Raw genomic sequence first — 16391 nt, 5'->3', positions numbered from 1 at the left:
CTAGATTGCCTGATTTTGAAGCTTGATTTTGCCATTTACAAGCAGTGTGACTTCGAGCATGTTGCCAATCTTTCCATGTCTTTCCATGCATCTTTCTTTTTCTCATCTGTGAAATGGGGAAAGTAATAGTACATCTGTTTCATAGCATTGTTTCGAAGACTGAAGGGTTATGTACAAAAGGTTTACAACAGTGATGGCAAATAGGTACTGTATATTTTTTAGCTATTATTATTACTCTCCAAAAATGATGGTAGCTGGAAATTACCTGTTCCAACTTTTGAAATATAATAAACTATAGTAATCTGTACTAAAATGAAATTACCTTCAAGACTTTACTTTGCAGGGCTCTGCTCCTTGTTCCTGCAGGGCTGGGGGGCATTGCCCATCACTGATGGGTAGGCGTACAAGGAACAGACAACTCAGGGACATGATTTCAGCCTCTACAATGCACCAGATACTAGAAGGGAAAATTCTAAATACCTGGTCTCTGTGACCTGAAACTTCAGCAGTAATCAGACACAATGAGTTTGGGGAGAGAAGAATATTTTTTTGAATCATGGACAGAATAAAAGAAAATCAAGCTTGGGATAAGATAATTGGAGCTTCCTTTCTAGTCCTCATTTTTTACTGATGGAGATTTGTTTTTAGAGTAGGCCAGTTTGCAGTAACCTACCAAACTGTTGGCCAGTTTGCAGTAACCTACCTCACTCCTATGGGTCCTTGGTGCTGTATGCAGATCCCAGGTATTCCTGAACACCTGGTTCATTCTCCATGTTCTGTACAAAGCTATCCCTAGCTGTCCAGGCAGCCCAACCTGGCCTTGATTACATGCACAAACTGAAATCTTATACCCTTTGACACTTAATCATGTACTATTTTGCATTGTTTGTTGCCTTATGTTGTTATCATGTATGGAACTATCTAGAGAACACCCATTCATTTATTTAGTCAGTGAACAATAGTTTATTGGGGGCTTTATTGGGGGTCTTTGCAGGCCTTGATGATGAAAAGTAGGGGTGATTGTTTTGGACAGATTGTGTGGGTGTGTGTATATATATATACATATATATATAATACCTCTGACGATTTAAAAATCTCTAGTAGGAACCAAAGCTTTCTCCTTGGCAGCCACCTCTTTGAATTAGTGCCACCAGCCTCCCTAGGGAAAGGGACAATGTAGGATACACCACTTGCAGTTTCTTACTCACCCAAGACAATGGACTTGGATGATACTCACAGTTGGACTCTACAGATATTTTCTAAAGGGCCCGCAGAGAATGGCATGAGAAATATGCTCTATGATGTAAAAAGAATATAAAATCTGGATCCTCTTTCTTATTCAATCCAACAGAACACTAACTGAGCACCAAGTGCACGCTGGATACCATACTAGTTGTTAGTGATACAGAATGGTACCTAGCCTAGTACAGACGGGTGGGAGGCCCACCAGTCAACAGATGACTTAATGAGTTACTAGGCCTGGTGATCAAGAGGTGATGGGGACCCAGGAGAGGAACCTTGGTCCAGCCAGGTGATGGTGAGGCATAGAATGAGGTGTCACCAGAGTGGATAGGCTGGGGTAGGGCTACTGTAGTTCAGAGAGAGGTTGAACCTAGGCTGGAGGGTAAAGGGAACCCTGTTGTGACTGTTAGACTGGCCTGTTTTCCCTGATGTCTTTCAGACCAGAGCTGATCACAGCTGCTGACTTATTTCTGAGTTTGCACTCCTGAGACTGGGCCTCCCAGTTTGAGGAAGGGGCAGGCTGCTAGCTACCTCCGAATTCTGCCCTGGACCACCCTGGGAGAGAAGGAAGGCTCAGGGGGATCTGGCACATTCCTCCAGAAGGATCCCTGGGCTGAGGCCTCTGCACCACACCCTCGGCCCAGGTCAGGTGTGCGCCCTTCTTGCGGCGAGGGGGGAGCCTGGCAGCTGGGGTGAGCGCTTTTACAGCTCCGTGTGTGCTGTGTGTTTGCTTCCCGAGGGCTGGGTTCTCCTTATTCACAGGTGAGTCACACCGTGAAACACACGCTCTCTTCCTGTCAGGACTGAGTCAGGTAGAAGAGTCGATAAAACCACCTGATCAAGGAAAAGGAAGGCACAGCGGAGCGCAGAGCGAAAGCTCCCAGCCGCAAGGCGCAGGGCAGCACCCCTGCAGCGGCTGATTGCGCGGCCCGGCCCGGCCATGCCTGCGCTCTGGCTCAGCTGCTGCCTCTGCTTCTCGTTCCTCCTGCCTGCAGCCCGGGCCAACTCCAGGACGCCAGGTGAGTCCCTTCCAGGAAGAACGGCGCAGCCCTGGGCTGGGAACTGGCCTTTCCCTGCAGACCGTGATGGCTGCACTCACCTCCGAGGAGCCCCACTTTATGAGAATCTCTTTAGAGCTCCCTCCTCCTGCCCCATCTGGGGCTCCTCCAGAGATTTGTTTACAATAATATATATTATTTACCAATACTATATAAAGCTGTCTGATTTTAAAATATGAAGCCAATAGGTCGTGCCAAACCAGGGTTTTCCTTGCTTTAAAATTGTTCCTTCTTGATTGCTTTTTTGATCAGAGGGCTTCTGTTTGATCAGTAATAGCAAAACATGTTGGTATATAAATTCTATTCCCAATGTGTGTTTTTACTGATGGGATTTTGGTGAGAATGCTTTCTGTGACTGTGAACCCCACAAAGATTGAAAAGGAATCTCTTCAGTCATCCTCCTGGTATTCCCGTTTCTTTGGGATGGAAAATGAGTTAAGAGTCTTAACAATGCTTTACTTTTGCATAACATTACTTTTTATAGTATTTTCACATAATAGTCATTCAACAGGCATTTATTGGGCACCTATGTCATAGGTCATTTGATCTTATCTAGGGCACCCAGTAGCTGTCACTTCATGAGAAGTTCAACTCCTATAAACAAAAGTTTCTGGGCACCTAACAACGATTTACTGTATGCATGTGTCAGCTATGACAACGCATAAAGGGTGTTTTCCTTAAGTTTTACTTAGTAGTCACTTAGTTTTACCAATGATATTTGCCTGTGTAATTACCCCAAATTCTCAGGTTTATTTTTGCTTCTTGTATCTGATGGCATTTCAATAATTATCTCAATAGGTCCAAGAGCCATCTTCACACATGTGCATGTGTGAACATGAGACCAGGCTCATGGGTACATGGAATTATCTTAGACATTTCAATTATTACTTTGCAGTCTGGGTGATGCTGCCTGAATTGTATTTGAATGGCATGAATGTTTTAGCGTGTGTTTGAATGCATTTGATAGTCTTTTGTTTTTTTTCCTAAGATAATGGAATTAACTTACAACCCATCATCCTTGATTACCATTTAAAAACCACTTATGAAAATGATCATGTGGGTTAGAATCCCTCAGAATAAATAACTTTAACCTAGTGAGAAACATCCTAAAAGTAAGAACAGTCTTTGAATATTAGAATTCAGAGGAACTGCTTATGGATCAAGTACTAGAATTCCTTGGTTTAAAAAAAGAAAATATGGAACTGTATTTGCACAAAGCTACATAAACAACTACTGGCACTTGATCCAGTGGTTCTTAGACTGGAACATTAGGGACCACATTATAAAATTAATAAGGGGGGCTTCCCTGGTGGCGCAGTGGTTGAGAGTCTGCCTGCTGATGCAGGGGACACGGGTTCGTGCCTCAATCCGGGAAGATCCCACATGCCGCAGAGCGGCTGGGCCCGTGAGTCCCAAAAAAAAAAAAAAAAAAAAAAAAAGTAATAAGGGAACAAGTTACATATGTTTTATATAATGAGTAACTATTGAAGCAATTTCCTTTTTTGGCTGTAGCTGAGTGTATGTGTGTGCGTTAGCATTAGATATCAGAAACAAATATGTAGGGTGATGAATTGTTTAATAAAATAACTATTTAATAAACTGTTTAATAAAATCAGACTCAGGAGGACAGAGTTTGGACTCTAACTTCTCAAGGATGGACAAGCTCTGAGTATTCCATCTACATCATTAAGTCAGAAGCAGTGTTTAAGCTCATTTCCAGACTTTCCCCTTCCTTAAAGACAGGCCACTTAAAAAACTAGGCTGCCTCCTCAAAGGGCTTCATTTGGGGCTCAATGAGAGTGTGAAAAATTTGTGTTAGGCTAGAGCACACATGCTTTCCCATTTATGGGATGCTGTGATGTAGTGGGAGTTGGACCGAAAGTATGGTGCTTGCCACCTCCCAAAGTGACCTGCATCTGTGCACCTCTGCGAGCCTAAAGCAGTGATATTGCTTCCTGGGTGTTCCCGTGCAGGTGAAATTATGGTGTTAGATATAATCAGAGTTGGTCTCAGCTAAAGCACAGGTTTTAGAGTCAGCCTGACCTGGCTTCAGAATTTGGCTGATTCACTTACTAGTCCCTTATTCATAACCATTCAGGTTCCTCAGCTGCTTGGAGTCTGCTCTTTGCCTGTTAAGTGGAGGCAATAGTGCTGTGTATCCTTGCAGGTCTGTTGAAAGGATGAGATGTTACTGTAAAGTGCCTTAAAATACCTAGAACCACGGTTCTTCAAAAGGTCTGATGCTGGGCTTCCCTGGTGGCGCAGTGGTTAAGAATCCACCTGCCAATGCAGGGGACATGGGTTCAAGCCCTGGTCTGGGAAGATCTCACATGCCATAGAGCAATTAAGCCCACACGCCACAACTACTGAACCCACGTGCCACAACTACTGAAGTCCGCACTCCTAGAGCCTGTGCTCCACAACAACAGAAGCCACCGCAATGAGAAGCCCGTGCACCACAATGAAGAGTAGCCCCCGCTAGCCGCAACTAGAGAAAGCCCACGCGCAGCAACAAAGACCCAATGCAGCCAAAACTGAATAAATAAAATAAGTTAATTAAAAAAAAAAAGTCTGATGCCAAAGTCTGATATAGTGAACTCAGATGCTTTGAGGTCATTAAGAAAGATAGAGACTCCCCTTCAGGAGCTCACAGTTGGTGTGAATGTGGGTGTAGCTCCAATGGTCTGGATCATAGTTCACTTGGGGAGGTGCGACTGGAGAAGGGAGATAGGAATGAGACTAGAAATGTAGCCAAGAATCTGGTGGTGAAGAGCCTTACGTACCAGTCTGTGCCATTAGGTTGGTACCCTGTAGGCAAAGAAGGGTTGCGGTTGCAGATGTTTTGTAAGTGGGGTGGGTGTGGTCAGATTCATGTTTAAAAGATCACTCACTTAAGGGCTTAGAGGATGGAGTTGAACTAGGAGAGGCAAACAAACGGCCATTGCAATAAACCAAATGAGAGGTGATGAGGGCTTACCTCATGGTGGTGGAATAGTAAAGAGGAAACAGATCACAGAGACATTTAGGAGGTAAAATTGGAAGAATTTGGTGATCCAATGAGTGTGTGCGTGTGTTAGGGATAATAGTAAGGGAAAATTGTGAGAAATGAGGAAGAGTCCAAGATGGGTCTGAGGCTTCAGGCTTGTGTAGTTGGTTAGACAGTGCTGCCGTTAAAGGAAATGAGGACTATAGAGACGATCAGATTTGGGAACGAGGCTGGGCGACGGATGAAGTGAAGGAAGTGAGTTTCTGTGGGGATCTGTTGTATTTGAGATGCAAGTGGGGATGTCCAGTAAACAGCTGGAGCTATGATTTTGAAATTTAGAAGAAATTCAAACAATATAAAGTTGGGAGCCCAAAGGAGCTCCCAAGAAGATGGAAGGACAGTGAAGGAGAACAGCAGGAAGGGGCATTGACGCTAGAGGAGAATCAAGAAAGAGGAGAGCTTTATTAGCCCAAGGAAGAGTTACGCCGATGTAGGAGTCATAAATGGTACTCAGAGGTAGAAATATGAATACACAAAGAGTGAGGACTAAGAGACACAGTTGGATTCAGCCAGGTAAGTTTTTCTTTTTTTTTTTTTGCGGTACGTGGGTCTCTCACTGTTGCGGCCTCTCCCGTTGCGGAGCACAGGCTCCGGACGCGCAGGCTCAGCGGCCATGGCTCACGGGCCCAGCCGCTCCGCGGCATGTGGGATCTTCCCGGACCCGGGCACAAACCCGTGTCCCCTGCATCGGCAGGCGGACTCTCAACCACTGCGCCACCAGGGAAGCCCCACTAGGTAAGTTTTGAAGCAATTGTTCGAGAATGGTGAGCTCAGAATCGAAGATTATTTAAATCACTAATTTAGTTTCTCCCATGTCCTGATGCTAGAAAAGAAGTGCTGTGGAGAGTGGAAAGGACCCCTGGAAAGGTTTACACTCTCATAGATTCTGTTATTAAATTGTTGAAGTGGTACAGCATCATGTGTAGGGGTGCAGGCTCTGTAGTAAGACTGCCTGGGTTCAAATCCTAGCACTGTCCTTTACCACTTAAGGGATTGAGGTAAGCTACCTCACGTGTTACTCGGTTTCCTCATCTCTGAGATGAGGGTAATAAATGATTGTGATTATTATATGTAAAGCATTTTGCACAGTGCCTAGTAAACACTCACTGTGTTCGATATTATTGTTGTATAACTAACTGCTCTGCCAGTACTGAATGTCAGTATAATGCCTTTTGTGTTTTAAGTGGTAAAGTTTTGGAAGAGGCTCCTTTCATTAGTCCAGGAAAGGTGATGAGGAGCCCTTTGGCTCAGGCTGAAATGAACCCTAAGTTTTACCCAATGAAACAAATGGAATTCCTGACAAGGAACCCAAAGCAGATTGGAATTTCAAGATTGGGTTTCATATCATTTTGCCTTTTGTCAGCCAGGCCTCAGCACATATAGATTAAGCACATCTGTTACTCTCTAGAACATGCCCATGTATAAGATGACCCCAACATAAGATGATCTCTCGCTTCTCAATGGGAAGATCTCCCTCTCACACCATCAAAAAAAAAAGAAAGGGGTTGGTTAACCTTTTTTTCTTTTGCCACACTGCACGGCACGCAGAATCTTAGTTCCCAGACCAGGGATCAAACCCATGCCCTCTGCAGTGCAAGCAGGGAATCTTAACCACTGGACCGCCAGGGAATTCCCAGTTTGGCTAACTTGAGTATGAAACATTGAGCAATATAGATGCAGTGGTCGTGTGCCTCTTTACATTTAATTTAGTAAATTAGTTTTACAAACATATTTAAAGTCACATAATCTGTAAAATAATAACTTAGAAGTATTCATTTGTTCACTTACATTTCATGTAGTAATTATATTCAAATTCCATCTTTAATATTCCTAAAGCCACTTTAATGCAGTTTTTTCTCTACTTCAGACCAGGTGACTTGAGACACAGCTCTATGTGAGTTTGCTTTCGCTGCTGTCGCTGGAAAGTACACCATTTCAGAACGTGAACAAGATTTTAAAATTATCCCGAAGCGCACACTGTGATCGTCACAGCATAATCATCTTGAAAGTCTTACTATGGCGGCTTTCAGCACTCACAACTGTGGGATGATGAACAATTATGAGAATTATGTTTGATAGCTTGGCCTCTTTCTTGCTAATAAATACCTAAAACATTGATTGAGGTCATTTCAGGTTAACATGTCTTCCCCAAATAATACTTTATTTAAAAGTATTATATAACTAACTGCTCTCATGAGAGATTTTGAAAAGACTTAAATGTGGCCTTATATTCACCTTATATTCTAGTATGTATAGTAAATGGGAGTATAGAATTGGGTTGGAGTGTAAGCTGGAGATTCCTATGTAAGCTTAAATTGTGAGTGCCCTGAACCGGGGGCAGCCACTGGTTTAGCTCCACTGATCCAAGAAGCTGAGGATGAATGTTGATTTGTGATCAGTGTTTATGGGAAAGTCAGGAGCATGAAATTAAGATGTTGAGGCCATCCTGGGAATATTTTTCCCATTTAAGTTCTTAGTGGCTCAACTATATTGACATTTTTTTTCCTAGAGAAATTTGCAAGGACAAGACTTGAACCACCTATTACAGACTAGTGTAGAAATAGGAGCTCCTGGAATACTCTAATTTAGTCACAAATTAGACCTAGCAGATTACTGAATCATTACTGGGCTGTGTTCTAATATAACCCCCAGGTACATGATGTAATATTTGAATCACACCCAGAGCCAAAAGCTGCGTCTCCTCTGTGTCTCTGGGTGACTGTATGTCTGTGTATGTGCCTCCCCAGCTAACATGTGCTTCCTTATGTCGTGAAAGAAGAAAAGACTGGTTCTTTCTCTAACATTGATCATGTGAGGACTCCTGCAGTATCAGAGGAAAGTGGAGATCAATTGGGCAAATGTACACATATCCTGGACTTCTTCAGGCTTGTTGACCACTTACAGAAACCCAACTGTTTCTTTTCCAGGTTTTTTTTTTAATACACTATGTGAATATGGATGCTCATATTCTAAAAAAAAAAATTAAATGGCAACCAAATAATTTCCCACACTAACTTAAACATTAGGAAAATGATGAAATCTTCAGCTGCACTTATATGGGGTGTTTCTTACAAAAAGTTTTGCATGTTTCACCACTTTCTTCTCTTATTACAACATCATGGAACTAAATGAGAATGGCCCTTAAGGGTTCTCTAAAGGAGCTTCTCCTTTTATAGTTAAGGAAAATGACACTCAGAGAGGCAAAGCAACTGTCCAAATTCTCATGGTTGGTTATAACAGAGCTGGGCTCTGGCATGCATGACCCTCATTTATAGACTGGAAAATTGAGGCACAGGAAAATGATTGCCTTGACCAGAGCCAGGCAGTTAATAACAGGATCAGATTTCAATTGCTAGTTTAATTTTCTTTAACAAGATATCCCCTTGGCTTGTTTCTCATTCTTTTAAAGAATTTTCATTTAAATCAATTTTCATACCTGATGGAATCTTGATGTATTATATAAGAACATCCCTTATGCTTCTAGATGGGACATCTCTTCAGACATCTCTATTTGTGTGAGTCAATAGAGTGGCCTTTCCTTTAAAAATATCAGCGAACAACAGGTTAAAACCAAGCACAAACTCCAGTCCCCGGGGCCCTGATAAGAGAACAGATTTCAGACTACCAAGTTTCCTCCTCTCTTTGTTCAACTCTGTTTATAGATTATCACACAGCTTGGAATTGACCAAGTGGCTCAGGACAGTTGAGGGACAGCAATAAGCCTTTCTGCTTCACCTGTCAATGTTTCGAATTTATTTATTTATGGCTCTGTTGGGCTTTGTTGCTGTGCACGGGCTTTCTTTAGTTGTGGCGAGTGGGGGCTACTCTTCGTTGCGGTGCACAGGCTTCTCATTGCGGTGTCTTCTCTTGCTGTGGAGCATGGACTCTAGGCACACGGGCTTCAGTAGTTGTGGCTCATGGGCTCAGTAGTTGTGGCTCGCGAGCTCTAGAGCACAGGCTCAGTAGTTGTGGCGCACGGGCTTAGTTGCTCCGCGGCATGTGGGATCTTCCCAGACCAGGGCTCGAATCCGTGTCCCCTGCATTGGCAGGCGGATTCTTAACCACTGCGCCACCAGGGAAACCCCTGAATTTATTTAAGCATCGTTGTGTCCAGAGGTATTTGCTCTCTCTGCTGGAGACTATTGATATATATTTTGAAGTCTTTCAGTTTCACGGCCAGAGCATTGACTATTAAGCTTCATACACATTTACTGCTCTTTCAAATCACTACCCGTTTTGCTCTTGAATAAAGGAAACTCCTAATGTTTAAAGATCATTTCTCATTTCAATAGGCTGGTCTACTTTGTGAGAGCAGTGGATCCAACAGCATCCCGAAGCTGCAGCTCTTGCCTCATCCAGGGGGTTGTACGTGGGACATGGTAGGAGGGGGTCTTCATGTGCTGAGGTCTGAGGGGACAGAACCCAGGCCACAGATGACCTAGCGTGGGAAATGACAGCAGAGCAGCAGCCCATTTGTCCGACTGGGATGCAGGACACGTTGCTCCCACTCCCTGCTGCAGGCTTCATGGTCCAAACTCTTCTTAGAATATTTGTTACTTCTCTTTATGGATAGATGAAAATGGCTGGGCTCCTAAAGACCATTTAATTCATTCTTCTGTCTTTAAGCAATACAATTTTAATTTATTATTTTCAAATGGATGTTTTTCATCAATGAATCTTTAAGGAAGGTCTTATAAATGCATTCCATACTTTTTCCAACATGGTCATGTACATGGATTACCACGTTCTTTTTTTTGATTACCACGTTCTTTTGGCAAAACTAAGAACTCTAGCGGTGCATGGTAAGCATGCACATACCTAAATGTGTGTATCTTTGTGAAGGAATGTAGTGATAGCAAAAAATCTGTGTCTAGTCTCCTTGTACAAAAATGTCTTGTTCATAAAAGCAATGAAAGGTTTAAAGAGGAAGAATCATTAGGTAACTTTTTTTTTAAGGAGCCAACAAAACACAAATTTAAGCAATTGAAAAACCACATTTAATGTATACTCCGAAAAGCATTTCAGTACAAATCAGAATTGCCTTTTAAACTTTTCTTAGACTCGTCATACATGATTTCTTTCCTTTTGGTCCTCACTGCTTCAGGGGCCACCTCTAGCTGTCCTGGACTCTCTAACGTCCTTTACTTCAGCTGCTTCTTAAAGGGGCATATGACACCTTTTCCTGGGCCATGTAGCAAGTGCTCAAAGAACACTAAGCTCTTTGATTAACAGTCAGATGTGCTTTCTGTATTGGGATGCTTTTCTTTACAGATTATCTCATGGAGATATAGAAATGTCTACAGTAGTTTCTGTGGTCAGAAGGGTGTAGGGTTACCTGCGGTGATAGAATCCTCACCGCAATCACCATTGATCACACCCTGTAGCTGACACCAGCTGTCTTGGAGTCGAGCCCTTAAAGATGCCGGGTGTAAGAGAAGGGAGCCTCTCCTGTGTCCCTTGTGTCCTAACCTTCTCTTCCCTCTCACCTTTGCTACTCAGACAAAAATTGGCATCCCCAACCTCTCTGTTAACTGGGGCTTCTTTCCCTCTCCCCACTGTCTGCCTGGGCCCTGGTGGGGTGTCAGGGAAGACATATCCAGGTGTGGTCTCCTGGTCTAGTCCCCACCAGGCTGAGTCATCCACAGTCCACGTGTGCCATTTCTAAGTCTAGGTTATAATAAAATGAGCTATGAACTCTTGATGAAAATAGGTGACTGCTTTTAAGCCATAGTCATTCAAAAGGAAAATGTGGTGATCTGAGTTTCATTGACTCTTGATGACTTAGAGTTGAAAAGATTTGTCCGTGTTCTAGCCTTCAAAATTGCCCATGCGATTAGAACACTGACCTCTGTTGTTCCTCTCCTTAGAGCACTTCACGTCGCAGGCTAACTTGCACTGCTTGAACATTTACATGTCCAGGGAAACAAACCATCAGGCAGGATAGGGCACCGGTGGTCCTGGCTGTGCTGGCCTAAAAGACAGCTGTGAAAAATGTGAGGCAGAGAAAGGAATTCAGTTTAAAAACTCTTAGCGAGGGACGTGCCATTTCAGTTTTCTTATTCTATTTAGAAAACATATTGTGACAGACCTGAAGAATCTGGAACTGGAAGCAGTCACACATCAAACCATAAAATTCTAGATCACTTTAAATGATGAAATGTTCAGATTTTGTTTTAAATTATTTACCCAGGGGCTTACCCTGGTGGCACAGTGGTTGGGAATCCGCCTGCCGATGCAGGGGACGCGGGTACGTGTCCCGGTCCGGGAGGATCCCACATGCCGCGGAGCAACTGGGCCCGTGAGCCATGGCCGCTGAGCCTGCGTGTCCGGAGCCTGTGCTCTGCAACAAGACAGACCGCAATAGTGAGAGGCCCGCTCACCGCGATGAAGAGTGGCCCCCTTGGGCTTCCCTGGTGGCGCAGTGGTTGAGAGTCCGCCTGCCGATGCAGGGGACGCGGGTACGTGTCCCGGTCCGGGAGGATCCCACATGCCGCGGAGCAACTGGGCCCGTGAGCCATGGCCGCTGAGCCTGCGCATCCGGAGCCTGTGCTCCGCGGCGGGAGAGGCCACAGCAGTGAGAGGCCCGCGTACCGCAAAAAAAAAAAAAAAAAAAAAAAAATTATTTACCCAAGCTGAGAAACATACTAAGTTTTGGAAAGAAAAATCCCATGGAGGAGGTTTTAAATCTTAAAAAGTATGAGCATTTTCACCTTTTTATTATAATTTAAGAAAAACACTCATCATCCTGAGTATCTCTGATTTGGAGGTAATTTCAACAATTGCTTTTCTTCTGAAAATGAGCATCTGTCAGGTTTTTTTAGAGTATACTATTCTCACCTTTACTTTTAGTCACCATTTTCTATCTAGTTATTTACATTTGGACTTCCTAATGAAGGGCCTCATTGTAGCTGACTTCCTGGAGGGGAAGTTTGCTATCTTTGAGCAGAAAAGGTTGTCAGTGTACATGAGGCCAGTTCTTTGACTCAGAGGAAGGGAATGATATCTAAATAATAATAAATTAGGATTGAATTTTTAGCATAACTTCTTTGAACAAACCAAAGGTAGGAGAATGGTTGAGGTTGGGTAGCCCCAATCCACATCTCCCCACCACGATGCTTGTCCTCTGCAGCAAGAATTTTAAGAAACAGAGGAAGTCAAGACCTAAAATGAAATATAAGTGAAATGAATGGCAGAGAGATGAGGAGGTCCCAGTGGGGAGTGTTTTGTGAAATTAGGCTGGAAAAGTAGATAGGATTAGGCTGTGAAAGTCTTTGTAGGCAATGTTAAGGAGTTCTGGTCTTTATCCTAAAAGTAAAGGAAAGGCGTCAGAGAGTTTGAAGCAGGGAGGTATTGGTAAAATTTGTATTTGGAAAGGTTTTTCTGACTATTGAGGGGAGGGAGGCAAGAGAAGTTGCAGGGGATCCAGTTATGAAGCTCTGCAGGCAAGCAGTGGCTGGGGTTTGGTGTAGAGTGGCCATAGTGGAGATAGAGTTGGGTGGACTTGAGCTATGGAGACAGTTATGTCAATAACGTTGGGAGTTGAATAGAATAGAGGCAAGCGAGAAAGATGGAGACCCTATAAGGATAGTTCCCAGCTTTCTGACTTGAAGGGCTGACAATCACAAGTTTGGTTTTAAACATGTTTTGTGTAAACAGCTTTTGAGACAATCAGCTGGAAATGTAAAGTGGATGACTGGGCATCAGGGTCTAGAGTTGAGAATGAATTCTGGGCCGGGGAAGTATCTTGGTATGTCAATACCCGTCGTGGTTATTGAAGCCCTTGGCTTGGATGAGAGAGTTCTTCAGTGAGAGGCATGGAGGTTCAGGACTGAGCCTTGAGGAGCACTAACACTTCGAGTTGGGGCAAGGAGAGGATCCCGCAAAGACTTGGATGGCGCAGGGGGTGAGGGTCATGAGCCAAGGGGAAGTACAGTACAGCACAGCATCATAGTATCCAAGGGAAGAGAGTTTCAAAAAGGAAGGAGAGAGAAAAACATTCAATGTCTCAGAAAGGGAATGCGGGACACAAAATACCAGAAATGGAACACAAGGCACACACCTTTCCTCTAAATAAAGAAGAGAATTGAGCGCTGTTTCTAAGTGGTTTATACGTGGACTCATCCACAGGAGATTACGGGCAACTTATTATCAACTTGCTGCTGTTTCACTAAATCAGTATTAGTGCACTGAGCAGCTGACATGGCGGCAAGTCCAGCAAAGCTCAACATAACAGCAGCCAGCACACGCTGTCAGGTTCAAACATGACGATCAGATTCCTAGCTCCTGAGATAGTCCCACACAGCAGCCAAGTACACTACCTGTCAAGGCTGCCTGATCACGGCAAGCTGATCTCATGGTCTCACGTCTGCCTCCTCCCCTCGCCCCTCCTCCCGCGCAGCCCTAGGCGTGCTGTCCTTTGAGATGGCAGCTCCGGGCTCACACACAGAGGACAGGCAGTCCTGGCACAGCAATAGTTCATCCGGTGAGAGCCGCAACCTGAAAGTCTCAGACAACTCCTTCTAACAAAAGTATCACATTCCTCTCACAATTCTTTCTGTTCTCATCTCACCATGTATTTTTTGGGTACAGACATTAGTTATTTTACACCGAAATGCCATATATGTAGACAATGAAAACTTTATGTATTGTGTTGAGAAATTTTCATATTGGGTCTCTAGGGTCCTGGGAGATTTCTGTAAGTTCCAGTTCTTGTTTGGCTTTTCTTAGAGTCAGACTGCCTGCTTTCCTTCCTTCTTTCCTTCCTTCCGTCCTCCCTCCCTCCCATCCTCCCTCCCTCCCTTCTTTCCTCCTTCTGTCCGTTCTTCCATCTGTCCTTCTAGCTAACCAATCCTTCCAGCCAGCCATTTATCCACCAGTTACAGTCTCAAGCCCTGTACTAGGTACTATGGGGTACAAAAGTGAGAAATGCTATAGAGGAAGTAAGTCATGTACACAAATAGTAATGACTCAGGCTCTAAAGTGATAAGTGCCAAGAGAGAGATGGGGATGAAGACCTGTGGGCATCCAGAGGGAGACGCTCTTAAAGGGTTATCAGTAGAGACCGAACACCATCTAATTTACGTTCCTAAGATCTCTCTGGCTGCCGCGTGGGTATAGGGAGGGTGTGAGCAGGGAGAGCCCAGGCAAAGAAAACAGCAAGCCTAAAGGCCCCAGGAGGGAAAGAGCTTGGTGCATCCCAGGATTCGTGGGTGCGAGGGTCTATGTGTTGGAGTCCAGTGAACAAGAGCTAGAAAGAGGACGGAGATCAAGTTGGAGAGGTCAGCAGGGCCAAACCTTCAGGGTTTTTGAGAGGAGTTTGGATTTGAAATTTTGTTTTTACTGTTATAACACTAAAAACATTGATGTTCCATCACACGAAGGTGGAAATTAGATCAGCTTGGTGAAAAGCAGAGCTGTGCTTTTCTACATTTAGAACAATAGAAAGGGGATCTGCTTGTACACAATTGACCATATGAATGCCAGATTGTTGAAACGTTCTCGTGATTGCTTGTAATGTTTCCTCTGGGGAATTTAAAATGAGGTCTTGATGAACTGCAGCCACCGATGCTGATCATACCAAGACCTTGCCCCAAGTACAACCCTAGGAAATATTTTCAGTTTCATTTCATTCTCCGAAGGATACAGCTTGGAAACAGCCTTTGCCCCTGAGCTTCCTGTCCTGACATCTTAGAGTTGTGTGTTTGAGCGAGGGTGGGAGTGTTAGGTGAGCCTGAGGCAGTCCACACACGTTGCTGCATTGTTTGTAGAGTTTCCAACTCCTGGATCTTCCTGCTGGTGGGGAGCTTGGGTGGTGGTGGGCAGATCGGCCTGTGTCTGGCTGCCCGGCAGGCTTTTCTAAGAAGCACCTTGAGGGTCAGTGATGGTATGCTATTATAGTTATTATGATAATAAATGCTTAAGTGCCAAAGAGGCAGTATACATCGGAGTCAGACGCAATTACCACCCAAGCTTTACTAGACTGAAATACATGAAAATCAGTAAAATGATTCGGTTTATGCAGGGCTAGAGGTGAACTTGATGAATCTCGCTCCTTTAGCTGTGGAGATCATCCCCGCTGACAGGGCATGGGTGTAATGAAGTAGAGTGAGGGGGTGGAGAGAGGATAAGACAAAACCTTGAAGAGATGTCCCTAATTTGGAAAGAGTACCATACAAATGAATAGTCAAGTAAGAGTAGTGGGTAGGACCTGGCTCCTATGATACAGAGTTCAGTGAAACGGGGAGAAAGATCCTGCTGCTTTTAATTCCTAGACTCTATAAGGCTTCAGGTCTATTCAGGGTCTGAGTCTGAGTTGTTTCTATATTTTCTGGTACAGTGATAGCTTAATGCCAGGTCCTGGACCCGTGCCTGTCCATGGTGAAGTGAGGAAAACAAGGATAACGTGATGAGTGTGTGACAAAGCCCAGTAAATGTCAAATAAGTATATATTTAATGTCTTATTTGACGAAATAAAACATTACAACTCCCTTTATTGAAATCTTGCTGGCTCAGGGCTATAGAAATCTTGCTGGCTCAGGGCTTCCCTGGTAGCACAGTGGTTAAGAATCCACCTGCCAATGCAGGGGACACAGGTTTGAGCCCTGGTCTGGGAAAATCCCACATGCCGTGGAGCAACTAAGCCCATGCGCCACAACTACTGAGCTTGCACTCTAGAGCCCGCGAGTCACAACTACTGAAGCTCGCTCACCTAAAGCCCGTGCTCCACAGCAAGAGAAGCTGCTGCAATGAGAAGCCCATGCACCGCCATGAAGAGTAGCCCCGGCTCGCCACCACTAGAGAAAGCCCGTGTGCAGGCAATGAAGACCCAACACAGCCAAAAATAAAAATAAAATTAAAAAAGAAAGAAATCTCACTGGCTCACGAAGTCCCAGTGTCCAAAATGAATGAAATAAATGTATGTCTCATTGAGAACAGAAGGAAGGAGAAAAAGGAAGAAGAATCAGTTAAACAAAATCTATGAGTGAGGTCCTTTGGAGAGAAAGGGGATTTATCCAGAGAGGGAAAGGAAAATCTGCAACAAAATG

General features: G+C 44.1%; 1 protein-coding gene across 1 annotated transcript in view; it reads left to right on the top strand.

Annotated features, from left to right (window-relative positions):
• Nucleotides 1–2069: 2069 nt before the first annotated feature.
• LAMC2 (laminin subunit gamma 2) overlaps nucleotides 2070–16391 on the top strand; it is a 61262-nt gene continuing 46940 nt past the window's right edge. The window contains exon 1 of the mRNA XM_024732611.1: nucleotides 2070–2261. Coding sequence (XP_024588379.1) covers nucleotides 2183–2261 — 79 coding nt within the window. The 5' untranslated portion in view covers nucleotides 2070–2182. The remainder of the gene's footprint in view (nucleotides 2262–16391) is intronic.

Source organism: Neophocaena asiaeorientalis, unplaced genomic scaffold (genome assembly GCF_003031525.2).
Source record: "Neophocaena asiaeorientalis asiaeorientalis breed wild unplaced genomic scaffold, Neophocaena_asiaeorientalis_V1.1 scaffold119, whole genome shotgun sequence".
Classification (NCBI taxonomy): domain Eukaryota; kingdom Metazoa; phylum Chordata; class Mammalia; order Artiodactyla; family Phocoenidae; genus Neophocaena; species Neophocaena asiaeorientalis.
Note: the sequence above shows the minus strand (reverse complement) of the source record. Positions and strands in the feature narration are given on the sequence as shown.